General features: G+C 45.1%; 1 protein-coding gene across 1 annotated transcript in view; it reads right to left on the bottom strand.

The window, feature by feature from the left end:
• Positions 1-13,340, bottom strand: part of LRIG3 (leucine rich repeats and immunoglobulin like domains 3) — a 52,199-nt gene that overhangs the window by 10,893 nt on the left and 27,966 nt on the right. Inside the window, exons 3-11 of the mRNA XM_045289000.1 lie at positions 11,822-11,953; positions 11,013-11,156; positions 9,439-9,582; positions 9,007-9,150; positions 8,338-8,481; positions 7,306-7,386; positions 6,091-6,162; positions 3,662-3,733; positions 2,757-2,920 (exon numbers count right to left, since the gene is read on the bottom strand). Coding sequence (XP_045144935.1) covers positions 2,757-2,920; positions 3,662-3,733; positions 6,091-6,162; positions 7,306-7,386; positions 8,338-8,481; positions 9,007-9,150; positions 9,439-9,582; positions 11,013-11,156; positions 11,822-11,953 — 1,097 coding nt within the window. The remainder of the gene's footprint in view (positions 1-2,756; positions 2,921-3,661; positions 3,734-6,090; positions 6,163-7,305; positions 7,387-8,337; positions 8,482-9,006; positions 9,151-9,438; positions 9,583-11,012; positions 11,157-11,821; positions 11,954-13,340) is intronic.

Below are 13,340 nucleotides of genomic sequence, written 5' to 3'. Positions count from 1 at the left end.
ATTGTATAAAACACATTTGTACATTCGCTACCCTCATCATTATCCAAACATTTGCTCTCCACGTAAGCCCCTGGGATCAGCTCCTCATTTCCTGCCTCCCCCCTCCCTCATGAACCCTTGATAATTTATAAATTATTATTTTGTCATATCTTACACTGTCCGACATCTCGCTCCACCCACTTTTCTGTTGCACATCCCCCAGGGAGGAGGTTATAAGTTGACCCTTGTAATCGGTTCCTCCTTTCCAACCCACACTCCCTCTACCCTCCCGGTATCACCACTCTCACCACTGGTCCTGAAGGGGCAATCCAAGTCCTTTAAGCAGAGACTGGGACCTACAGTTACTAGTGCCTGAGAGGAGACTGCTCCTTGGAATTATCGGAAAACCCAGAGTTTGCTCCAGACCCCTGGACTTTTATAGTGAGAGAAAGAGGCTTTCATCTCCCATCAACAGTCTTAGAAACCCGGGGGCCCATTCTGCCTTCCCCCTATAGAGTGGCGATGAGCAGGGATCGCCTGAATGGCAGGAAGTGTGCCTTTATAAACACAAGAAGAAATTCCTTGAGAATTCTAGGCTCCTGGGTCTTCTTTGAATGTTATCTTCGGAATCTGCAATTTCTACCATGCTCTCTACAAATAAGCCCAAATGGGTGCTGTCACATTAATTCTGACTCAATGGGGCCTTATCCCATGTTGTATCCGAGCAAAACTGCTCTGTAAGGTTTTCAATGGCTGGCTTTTTAGAAGTAAATCGCCAGGCCTTTCTTCCAAGGCACCTTTCAGCAAACCTGGACCATCAGCTTTTTGGCTAGCAGCTTCAAGCATTCACTGTTTGCACTGAGGACTCCCTGATGGAGAAGGAAGGGCAAAACTGAGACCAACAAGAGAACCTATATTTGAGAACAGTCCTTTGAGCAGGCGAAACAAACAAACAGAGAAACCTGCAGCAGAAGGAAAGGCATCTCTAAGGCTGTAAGCCAGGGGGACTCAGGCCTGGCATTTGTTGCCGATCCATCAAACTGCTTCGCTACACCTTCCGAGCAACATTATAATTAGGCTTGGGCATTATTTTCATTCTAAGCAGTTATTTCTGGTGCTGTGTTACTTTTTCAACAGCAAAAAAAAAAAAAAAAAAATACCCTTTGAACTGGAGTTAGAGGAGGTCTAAGCCCGGAAAGAAACATCCATCTAGACCCACCAAAATAGCTTGTGTGTGTGTGTAAACTCATGGTGGGAGTCTGAGGGGGGGGGGGGCAGGGTTGTTGGACGGGAAGATAGTCTGATAGGTGGAAGGCCGCTAATTTTCAACGCCAGCTTGAATACTCTAATCAAGGGAGTTCTTCCTACATGTAATTATTCCAAAATTCTCATCTGGTGAATCAATGTTCTGATTCTTCAGGGAGGAAGTCAAAACTCTCTGGATGCTGCATCTCCAGCTCTCAGTAACAGAGAACCCCTATCCTGCGGCTGCAGGATTGTGAAACAAGGGAACCAGAGGAGGAAATTGCTCAGGCCCTTCAAGGTGAACGCCAATAACGCATTCTGGGTCCAAAAGCTACATCAGAAGTTCCATTTCCAGAAACTACTGGCTCCACTGAACGCTGAAACTTAGCAAAATGTATTTTTCTTTTGAACTGGACCAAGCAAAACAATCCTGGGCAAAGCAGTTCTAGGTAAAAAAATTAAGGCCAATGTAAGACAAAGCTCTTGTGTTATCTTAAACATGCTTAAATTTAAATAAATTTGATTGTATGTTTTATATGCACATTTATATTTACAAACGTCTTCGTGGCAGTTAATAGCGAACGGCAGTAGAATGGGTAGCAGAGCGGAGCCGAGGGGTCTGAAGCTGCACTTGGAAGATGAACATTTGTTTCACGATCCAGATTTGCTACTAATTATATAAACTTTGGGTACACCGATTTCTAATGCTGAGATTCACAGATGTTAAACAGTGTACCTCAATGTTATTTATAATTAATCCCAAACCTCTGTGACTTGGAATGTGTTGCTCACCGATAGTTACATTTCTACCAGCCCATAAATACTAGCTAATAATTTTCCCTTTCCGCTCGCACAAATAGCATTTGCCCAGGGTTGCCTTGAGTCTCTCTGCAGCACACATGTGAGTCTCTCCCAACCCCACCGAGGGGGTAAGATGAAGGGACAGAATTCCCATTGGACAGATGCAGAGACTGAGACGTAGGAGATGGAGGTCAATAGAGAGGTCATGTGGCAGAGTGCTTTAAAGACCCTGCGGGACAGTCCGATACGGTTGGCAGGAGCCGGATTCGACTCAAAGGCAATGGGGCTTTTGGGGCTTGGGTCTTGTTTTGATATAGGATAGGAGGACTGTCCTTAGACGCTCCATGTATCTAGTTTCATTTTCTCCTCACCGAGCCACCTGGGCAGTGGAAAAGAGGAAGGCCTGGCATGGTGGACACACCAGAGGGCTCAGACTTAGGAAGCACCGTGAAGATGGCAGCGTCTCCTTCTGTGTGGGTAGGGGCTGGACGAGTCAGAAGCATGCAGTGGCACTCACAGCGACAAAGCACCCGGGGAGGGGCCCCAGGTGAAGGGATTTTGGAAAACGTTCCGATCTGTAAAACTGAAATAATCCATACATTGGGGACCCACGTTGACTTACCTCAGCAGAAACGAAAGGTTCCTGAAGAGAATGTCAGATACGGAAGCCCCTTAGGTGGAGCGTGGGGGTGGGGGAGGATGAAGAAACAAGGGGGCAATGTTATACTCACCACACACAAAGCCATCTGGGCTAACAGCAAAAATACTTTTTCCTTTCAGCAACTGAGGATGGGCACAACTGGCGTTTACAAAGCTCTGAAAGTTGTTTTCCGCCACCCACTGTGGGAGCCATTTGAGTTGGCAATCACACAAAAGGCTGGATGTATTTAAATGCCTGAGGAGAGTAATTACATTCAATTGGTTGTGTATGAATTGCAGATTTCTATAAGTAAACTAAACTCAAGAACACATTAACAAAGCCCTGGGTTTCGAAACCAAACACACACATCCCACGCAGTTAATATTCTAGAGTTCCTCTTAGGAGGGGGCCCGGGAGTTCGATGGTCAAGGGTTCGACAGCGAACCCCAAAGTGGGGAGTTTGGTCAGGCAGCCTTTTCTCTAAGAGAAAAGACAGGGGAGTCCGTTCCGGAAGGATTACAGCCCAGGAAACCAGCTCCATGTTAACACACAGGCTCGTGAAGGGTTATACGCTACTCAACAGCAGGGTAGTCCATCTCAAAACGCAAGAACAATACCAAGTATGGCATTATTCTACTTGGCAAAAACACTCTGGAATCCAGGTGCCACAGAGGCCATGGAAAGTCACGGCACCCCAGTGTGTCGCCAGCAGCACTGTTCAAGGGCTGACAGCTGGAAAGTAAACCGCTAGGCTTTTCCTTCCCAAGCTCTGCTGGGTGATCCGAACCTCCAGTCTCCTGGCTAGCAGTCAAGCACGTGGACCATTTGTACCAACGCAGTGACATACACTGTGTGCACGGGAGTGAGGGAGGACAAACTGAACCCCGTTTGGTTCCCGGTAGAAAAGTAAATGCTGACACAGGATGACCCCACGCTGTAACAGAGCGGCTCCTCCAGCTCTCGGGTCAGCCTCGGAGAAGGAAAGGGAAAGCTTACAATTGCTGGAGTTTCTTCATCTGTGAAAAGGCATTCCCTTGTAATGACATGATCGCGTTGTCGCTGAGGTCCCTGGAAAAACCACCAAATCCAAAACGTCAGGAGAGGTGGCCACTGCGTGTCTTGAAGCAGAGTTCGGGTCCACTTGACACACCCCGTTTACCAAACAAGTCGTCTGTGCACTGGAGGACAGGGCTTAGCAGCCCTAGAGGATCCCATTACAAAGCTTGGGTTGAAGAGCATTTGGGGCAGGCTCTCTCTTGGTGAGAGGGAGTAAGTAGGAGCAAGTTATTGGGTGGGGGTAAAAGCTCCTCTGCTAGGCTCCTCTATTGTATTTTCCATTATTCGAATTGGTACACATTGGTGACTTTTAAATATACAAACAAAATTCCTCCTAACTATGCTTTAAAAAAATCCTTTGCAGAATACTTTTTATCATATGTACTATTGAGTAATTTACATATATTATCGTGCAATATGATTCCTCCCAGACACTGAAAGGAAGGTGGTATACACAAATGACCTTGCTGAGCCTGGAGGGGGCACATGGTGTGGGAATCCCATTATTCTTCATCCCCAATCTGATAGTCTTCCTAGCCAATTCGGCCCCACACTCCTCATTGCTCTCAATGCAGTAAGGCGTTCAGAAAAGGTGTCCTTGTGAAAAACAGCCAACAAAACCCCACTTCAGATGGTCCATTTATAAAACGAGAGAATCTCCTGGGCTTTTCCATCAGCACTTGAAATAAAGTGCCCTCCACATTGACCACTCCGCTGAGAACTGCTCAGAATGGCCAAACGGGATTTTGATAGAAACAAATGGCAAAAACAGAAGGGCCTAAAATTACCCGAACACGGGGAAGGGGCAGGCTGGGCCAGTTCGTGGACCGTCAGAGAATGGAAGCTGAAGTTCAATATTCCACCCACCTACTCACTGTTTCCACTCTCCCAGAAATGGAAGGGGCCAGATGGCAGACCCTTTTGGCTAGCTTTCCCTTGAGAACAATTCATTTGGGGAAGTAGAGCAATATGAGTGCATCCTTCTAAAGTCCTGTTTTGCAGCTTGAGTCTATTGACAGTGTGCTGCTACCTCCATCTAACGGGAAGTCAGGAGGAGACTGCAAAGTGGAGCTTAGCGAGACCAGCCAAATCTCCACTCTCAAGTCACAGAACAACTGACGGCTGATCCAATGTGTATTTTCAATGGCTACTGTTGGACTTCAAATTAACACAATAGATTAAGGATATGATCAGATTAGTCGAGGCGATTTTAAAATGTGACTATAAAGATACTTTAATACTCAGAGTAGACATAGACTCCATTATTTTGGCATTTTTACTGCCTGGTTGTAAGGCATACCCAGGGTTCTGAGCAGCCGATTCCTTCAAAGAGGCACCCCATGGTGCTCAAGTAGCCTGGGACTCCTAGCAAGGCTCACTAGCTTTGATCCCCAAGTGGCTGAAAGTGCCCGAGCCCCTAAATGCCATTCAAGAATGTGTGCATGGTTTACCGTGGGCAAGGACAGCGATCTGCTCTTCGGAGAGACTGTGGTGCAGGACACCGATAAAGTATACAGGCCCTGAAGGCCGGCGTCCTGCTTCTCCCGGTTGCCTTTTGTCCAACAGAACCAACGAACCCCCAGAATCTCTACTTTTTAAGTCAAAAATAAGGGAGATGACAATAGCTATTAAATAGTTTTCTTGTGAGGCTTAAATGAGTAGATACACACACACACACACACACACACACACACACACACACACACACACGGGCTTCAAAGAGTTTATGGAAAAAATAAAAGCTAAAGGAAACACACACATACACAGCAGGGACCCTGGTGATACTGGGGGCTCTGCACTGAGCTACTAACTACAGGATCCAAGGTTTGAACGGACCAGCCATTTCTCGAGAGAAAGATGGGGCTGCTTGTGCCCATACAATTTAAAGTCTCAGAAACCCCACGGACCAGTTCTACCCTGTTCTCTTTATGTTTACCTCAGTCAGAATTGACTCGATCAAGTGCGTGTTTTTTTTTCCCTTTTCTGTAAGCGGCATAATGCCTGTTACATTGAGGGCACAAAATAAATGTTAGGGCTTTTTGAGTACTATTGTTTTTTGGTACTTTTGTGTTTTTTCATTAAATACATCATCACTGCAGGGAAAACAGCTAAACTAAGCCCAATAAGTGAGCTGTAGCAATGTCCATAGACACAAAGGGAAATATACAAATACAACGGTATATGCACTTCCATAGACAGACAGACAGATGGGTAGGTGGATGGCTGGACGGTAGGGAGATCTGACATATACTCTGTAGGAGTGAAAGGATGCCAGCAAAATCACATCCTACTTTGCTTTATCTTTCATGAGGCATAAATAGATAGCCATCTTAAACTCTTTTTAAGGCAATTAAACACTCACTACTTACAGGTGTTCTAATGCATCCAGACCAGTGAAGGCTTTTCTGGTGATAGACCTAATCCGGTTTCCCTGGAGTATTCTGGGAAAAAAAAAAAATCATGTTACAACACTAAAAACAATTTTGGGAGGTGGCTTTCATGAAAATAACCACTTTATAAATCATTGGTAAGCAATTCTATTTTCTTCCATGAAAGCCCAGAGCCTTTACAGCTGTGGGCAGGCCATCTCCCCCAGTAACGTGGCCCCTTCACCGTGGCCCCTTCACCATGGCGTGCAAAGCAGACAACAGAGGCGCAGCGAAAACAAAACTTCAAAAACTATGACCCTGATGGTTCCATTAAAGTAGTAATTTTGCAGAGTCTTTTTAGGACTAGGTAGGAGCTTTATTACAAATAAGTGGTCTCAGAATTACAATGAATACTATTAAGCTGTTATTAGCAGAACATTTCCTCTTCACACTCCCTTCCCCGAACCACACACACAGCTCACTGCCACCGAGTCATCGAGTCAATGTGGCCTCCTGGCAACCCAAGAGGACAAAGTGGAAATGGCCCTGTGGGTTTCCAAGACTGCATGTAACTCGTTATAAGAGCAGAAAGCCTCGTCTTTCTCACTTGGAGTGGCGGGTGGTTTCAAACCGCTGACCTGTGCAACCAGGGCTCCTCCTCCCTCCCCAGGGGTATTCTCTATCTTTTACAGGGCTCTAGGGTTAAATATACCTCAACACATTTGGCTACCTCTCAGGCCATCTTATGACTAGATGCGAGGATGTTTGATTTTGAATTACTTGGAACCTAGGCAGTATTACTGGTAGACACTGGATCTCCCTGTCCAGCAGACACTGTACAGCAATTCCTATGAGGAGAAACTGAGGTAGAGGTTTGCAAAATGCTGACATTTGGTGGGTGCATTTTCATACAATGATAATGCCCCAAGCTCTAAGCACTCAAAATAACTTTAAACTTATGATCTAGGTGTTAAAATAAACTACACAAATGGAAGTGCTGAATAAACAGGTTTTACCCACAGAAGAAAAGGCCATTGATCCACTTCTGGTGTCGCAGCACACATTTTGGGAAATGACAATGGGTAGCATTCAGATTATCTACCTCTTTCCAAGCCATTTGAAATGCCAAATTGTACAAGTGACTTTAGCTAATGCACTCTTTTTCTTTAAGGTTAAAAAAAAAATGAGTCAAATTCTGAGACAAATCCTACTCACAGCTGCCTCAGTTTGTCAAGCCCAGAGAAAGCACCATTCATGTCTTCAATAGTCCAGGAAATTTCATTGTTCTTTAGATCTCTAATTGAGAAAAGAAGAAATGTTGCTGAAACCAGTCCCAGGTAACGGTATAAGATACGAGTCTTTAAAATGACGATCAGAATTCTAGACCCACTGTCCAGGCAGTATATGATGTGTAATGCATTCCTCATCATTCCCCGTCACCTCCACCCCTCTCAAAACAATGGGGCACTTCTTTTCTTCCCATTCTTCCTAACAAATGCTGCTCTGCTCTCCCATAACCGTTTTAGTTCTGGCCCCAAATCAGGACGGTTGACCTGGCTCAGGCCCTAATAATTTCTCTATCAAGATGACTAACTTCTGAAACACTTGAACAGTCTGAAAAATGCAATAAACTTTAAAACCACGATTCCAACCACACACGGGGGCACGGGCCAAAGTAGACAGTGTGTCTTTCAATTATGTAATGCTTCAGACGGCAAACGGAGCCAGCATTTCTGACAATGCAAAAACCAACGGGCCCTTGCACAATACGGACTTAACATTGGAGAGATTTCACAAAGGTCAATACATTCAATCCTCTCTTCTTCCTCTCAGGGCAGAGACCTGGACAGAACCGGCATGATAAACAGGCAGCTTCTTCCTTTGCGGGCCCTTGTCTATCCTTTTCCTCCGGCTAATATTTAATCTGCATTCTATAAAGAAAAATCAGGGAATCTAAAACCATTCCCCAGTTCAGCAATTACTAACTTCCCGGATATCCCAAGAGCCCGAGAGGGTAAACTGTAAGTACCACAGCAATCTGATCACCGACTGTCCTGTTTAATCCTTTTAAGCATCACATTTGGGTGAAAGGACCGATTTTAATCAAACTGACCTGGGAAAGATTACGACGCGCCTTCTGAGGCTGTACACATTTCCTTCACAACAAAGGAAATGGGCTTGGAGAAAAGTGGGCCCGTTTTAGGAGCCAATTACATTCATGTACAGAGAGCAAAGTGTGTAACTTACAAAGTCTTTAAACTGGAAAGTCCCCGGAAGGCACAATCAGCAATGTAGCTGACTTTGTTGTTCCCAATGTGCAGTGTGTTTAATAAACTCAGGCCAAGGAAACTCGAATCATCCAACCTCGATAAGTGATTGAAAGTCAGGTCCCTGCAAACAAACCAAAAACAAACTGCAGTCGTGTTTTTTTCAATCCAACACAATGGGTTGCTTTCTGAAAAAAACAAAAACAGGTCCCACCAGAGAGTTTCAAAAGGTGGGTGGGAAACTTCCATGCTCTCCCTTCCATTCTATTTCTCCACGAATGTTCTCGAGGCCCCTCATCTAAGAAATGCACTGATCCTTATTTTAAAACCCCGCCTGCTCAACAATGCCCTGGTCAATGCTATCGTTAATATTAGTCCCGGAAACAAAGCACAGCCTCTCTTACTTGAAAGGCGCCAGCACTGGCTTTGGCCAGGGTCTCATGGAACCTGAACGGCACACAGTTGGCTTCAACTTATCGCAACAAAAACGTGGCTAAGTTGCACGTGAAAAAAAAAATTTTTTTTTTTTAATAAAAAGCTGTCATCTTGGAAACTTTGTTGTGAAAATTTCACAGCTCAGTGGCAAGAGGCTCATGCTCTGGCATGATCTCCGAGCTCTCAGACCTGAGCAGAAGAAAAGGCAACTCACAGCTCGCTGAGTTTCTGGCAGAACTCCCAGGCATCAGGGCTGATCCTGTTGATGGCATTTTGGCTGAGATGAAGTTCCTGCAGCATCAGCAAGCCATAAAGCCAGCCCTTGGTAATCTCTGTTAGGTTGTTATGGTCCAGCTGCCTATGATGAGAACAAAAACAGCAGGATCAAAAGTTTATTATCTCGTCTCTTCAAAAGGGAACTTATTATTACAACCTATTACACATGCCTATTGTTTCTAGATGCTGGGCTTTTATTCTATGAGGGCATTGGCAAAAAGATGCCATGCACTTATAAATCCTCAATCACCACTGCCCGGCACAAACCCTGATATTACATTAGAAATAGGATTATAAATGGTGAGAGTTACTAACTATGCACTGAGCGTTCTATACAAAGTGGGAAGGGAGCGGGCTAACCCACACTTACAAGATTTCCATGTGGCTTAGCCCCCAAAAAGCTCCATCCATAAGCTTTGTCACTCCATTTCTTTGCAGTTTCAAAGACTTCAGAGCACCAAGCCCTTGGAACGTGAGTCCATCTACGTTCTTGATCTTGTTTCGGTTCAGCTCACTGCATTGGATATTACAGTTAAACAACACGTTATGAAGGCAAATTCTGAAGGCAGCAATGAAATGTGCTACTACTCCCATATGCCAAACAAAACCCCCAATACACCCACTGCCACGGTGTCAATTCTAATGGACAGTGACCCGGAATAGGGTTTCTGAGACTATAAATCTTTAAGGAAGTACACCGTCTCATCATTCTCCCACAGAGAGGCTGGTGGGTTTGAACCAGTGATCTTCTGGTGGGCAGCTTACTGCTTATCCCACAGTGACACCACTGAAATGATCTAGAACGCAAAACCAAACTCACTACCATCGAGTCAATTACAACCCGTAGTCACCTTACAGGACAGAGTAGAACGACCCCGCTGGGGTTTCTAAGACTTCACTTCTTTACTAAAGTAGACAAGCTCCTATTTCTCCTTTAGGTCGGCTGGTGGGTTCACACACTGACCTTGTGGTTGGCAGCTCACTGTGTCACCCATACCACCACCAGAACTCCTACTGAATTACATGGAATGGTTTCTATCTATAAACAGCTTTATTAAAAGATGTTTTAAACTTAATACATTGTGGCTTTCCTTCTGAGCGATCAGCTTTACTTTTGCAACATCGAAACTCCATTGCTGTGTCATCTCTAATCTAATGCCCAATCAGCATAGAAATAAACTGAAAAACACTTGTTTTTAAATGCTCCAGAATGGGCTCATTGAATTCTACATTAAAACAAGAACCCCTTTTGGGAGCAGGGCCACCAAGCTTATCCTGTTCCATCTGCTCCCAAAAGTTGGCCTTTATCTCCCGTGATTCTCTTTATGTTGCGCGCTTTGTCGTTAAGGCAAAACCTTAAAGTGTCAACCTTAGTTGCAAACTGGAATCATCTGGGGAACTTTAAAAATTACTGAAGCCTGGATCCTACCCTCCGAGGTGCTAAAATAATTGCTCGAGGGTGTGGCCTGGGCACTGGGATTTTTAAAACTCCCTGAATGTCTGTAATGTGCAGCCAAGGTTGAAAACCACTATTGCAGGAGCCTGTTCACAGATCATTCGACCATTATTAACGAGACAGTTCTTTACGGCCACTTAAGCTCTCAGAGCCTGCTGGAGTTGTCGGTATTATTCTCATAACGCACGGCTGCTGGGCGTGCTCGTGACTCCTTCAGTGCCACAGCGGAGCCTCTGGAAGGAGGCTGTGCGGTGACTACACTGTGCCCTCTTCCAGTAACAGCCTAACGTGTCTGGTCAGGGAGGCGTTTGCACCAGGTGACTTTTCATGTTCTTTCTGACTCGGAGATTCTGAAATTCCAACTCTCAAAGGAAAGGCGGTCACATGCTTGCCTCTAAATTCCTCCTGCCACGTTATGGTTTCCAGGGACTAGACACCGAGGGCTGGTCAGAGGCGAGGGAATGGTGTGCAAGACGCATTTTACTCACAGGTGCTGCAGGTGGGGCAGTTTAAACATCTTGGCCGGGATCGTTGAGAGCCGGTTCCTGTTCAGCTTCAACACCAGGAGTGTGCTGGCCAAGTTGTCAAAACAACCAGGGTCCATGGCAGTGACTCGGTTGCTGTTGAGATACCTGTGGGCAGGTGGGAGCTAAGCTTCTTTCTCGTTTCTTTGGGAAGTTAGAGTACATGTGTTATTCTCTATCACATCATAACGCATCACCTGTAACCATGGACCCTTAAGGCATTGCTATTTGGCATCTGTGGCTCAATCCTGGTTATAATGAAGGCCTACTATTAGAGGGAAAGTTATTCAAATATTTGGAGATTACGAAACATTGTCAGTTATTTATCTTTTTATGAAATCCAATTATTTCTCAAACACAGCGGCAGCTTAGTTTTAATTGTGTTTTAGAAGCCCTAGCTAGCCCGTGTCGTTTTCCCTGGCAGTTAAAGGGCATTACATTTTTGTAATCCTCCAGCACAAGAACAAAACAAAGCTTGTGTTTGCTTGGGCTTATGGCAGGCAAATCACAAGTCAATAAAAAATGTTCCATTTTGGATCCCCCAGCAGTACAATAGGCGGTTTATTATATCTTAAAGTTTATCTTTTCATGATAACATACTATCTTCACTCTTGCTGTTACTGGCAGGTTCTGTTGAGTCAGCTCCATCTCCAGCAAGTCCCGTGTGAACACAAGGGAGCTAGCCTCAAACCGCCTGCCAAGTCCGAGCTCACTGTCGCTGCCAAGACCTTCACGACGCGCAGCAGGTTTCTGTTACAGAGGAATTCACTTACAGATGCTTCAGTGGTAGAGATGGAAATGCCATTCTAATCGCTGAAATATTGTTGCTGCTCAGGTCCAAAGTTTCCAGGGACTGGAATTGTTTCAAATGTTCAGGCACGATTTCAATAATTCTGTTTCCGGCCCTAGAATTAAGAAGACAGCAGAGATAACAGAGTTAATGAGGCAGTCATCTGATGGCAGAAAAGCATTGTTCTGTCCCTAACTTGTTCCTCAGGAGAAAGACAAGGCTTTCTACTCCCATAAAGCGTTACAGCCTCAGAAACCCCCAGGGGCAATGACAATGAGTGAGAACTCGCTCCTTGGAAATACGGCGAATGGATTCTTCTTAAAAGGGCATGTGTTTATTTTATCTCCTCCCCCCCTCCCCCTTCCAGGGCAAGGGCATTTCAATGTTCAAGAGCAATACCATCACTCACTCAATGCCATTGAGTGGATTCTGATTCCTATAGGACAGGATCGAACTGCCCCTGTAGGCTTCTGGGGCTGTAAATCTTTACGGGAGTGAGTGGTAGTCACCTAATCAATGTCAATTTAAGGATTAAGAGTGTAGGGGTGGACTCTAGGCTGTCCATCTGGAGATAGGCAATAAGACTTCTGTGTGGGCATGGCCTTCTACTGAGAATTCTGGGAAATCTGGTACTTCCTCCTTGGAGGCAGAAGACACCTCTCTCTCTGCTACTCCCTAGGAGACATTGCGGCTGACAAGACCTCTGAAGCTGGAGGAGCCACGTAGAGACCGCTGCCAGCACTGAGAGGCTCACAACGCCACTGGACCCGAAGACTTTCTACCCACTGGCCTGGGATCTTCTGCATTTGGCGTCACTGCATGGGTTTCATGATTCTGAAGAGGACTTTATCGATTGATAACGGTAATATGAGCCAATAATGGACTTATGGACTTGATCTGGACTGGACTGGGATGTTTTCTCCATGTTTAATTGCTCTTATATATAAATCTCTTTCTTATACACATACGTGTGTCCATGGATTTGCTTCTCTAGTCTACCCAGACTAACAGAGTGGAAACCTCATCTTCACCCTAGCAAATCCACAGACCCATTAATTTTATATTAAATAAAACTTGTTGCCACTGAATTGATTCTGACTCATGGCTACCTCCTGTATGCCAGAGCAGGACTGCTCTCCACGGGGTTTTCAATGGCTGGTTTTTCTTCTTCTTTTTAAAAATCATTTTACTGGGGGCTCTTATCACAATCCATCCATCCATCCATCCATCCATTGTCAAGCACATGTGTACATTTGTTGCCCCCATCATTCTCAAAACATTTTCTTTCTACTTGAATTCTTGGTATCGGCTCCTCATTTTTTCCCTTCCTCTATTGTCCATCCCCCAGGGAGGGGATTATATGTAGATCATTGTGATCAGTTCCCCCTTTCTGCCCCACCTTCCCATCCTGGTATCACTACTTTCAATATTAGTCCTGACGGGTTTGTCTGTCCTGGATTCCCTGTGTTTCCAGTTCTTATCTGTACCAGTGTACATCCTCT

Source organism: Echinops telfairi, unplaced genomic scaffold (assembly GCF_000313985.2).
Source record: "Echinops telfairi isolate 266 unplaced genomic scaffold, ASM31398v2 ScPeMD7_2;HRSCAF=8, whole genome shotgun sequence".
Taxonomy (NCBI): domain Eukaryota; kingdom Metazoa; phylum Chordata; class Mammalia; order Afrosoricida; family Tenrecidae; genus Echinops; species Echinops telfairi.
The sequence above is the reverse complement of the archived record's forward strand: the minus strand, read 5'-3'. Positions and strand labels throughout refer to the sequence as shown.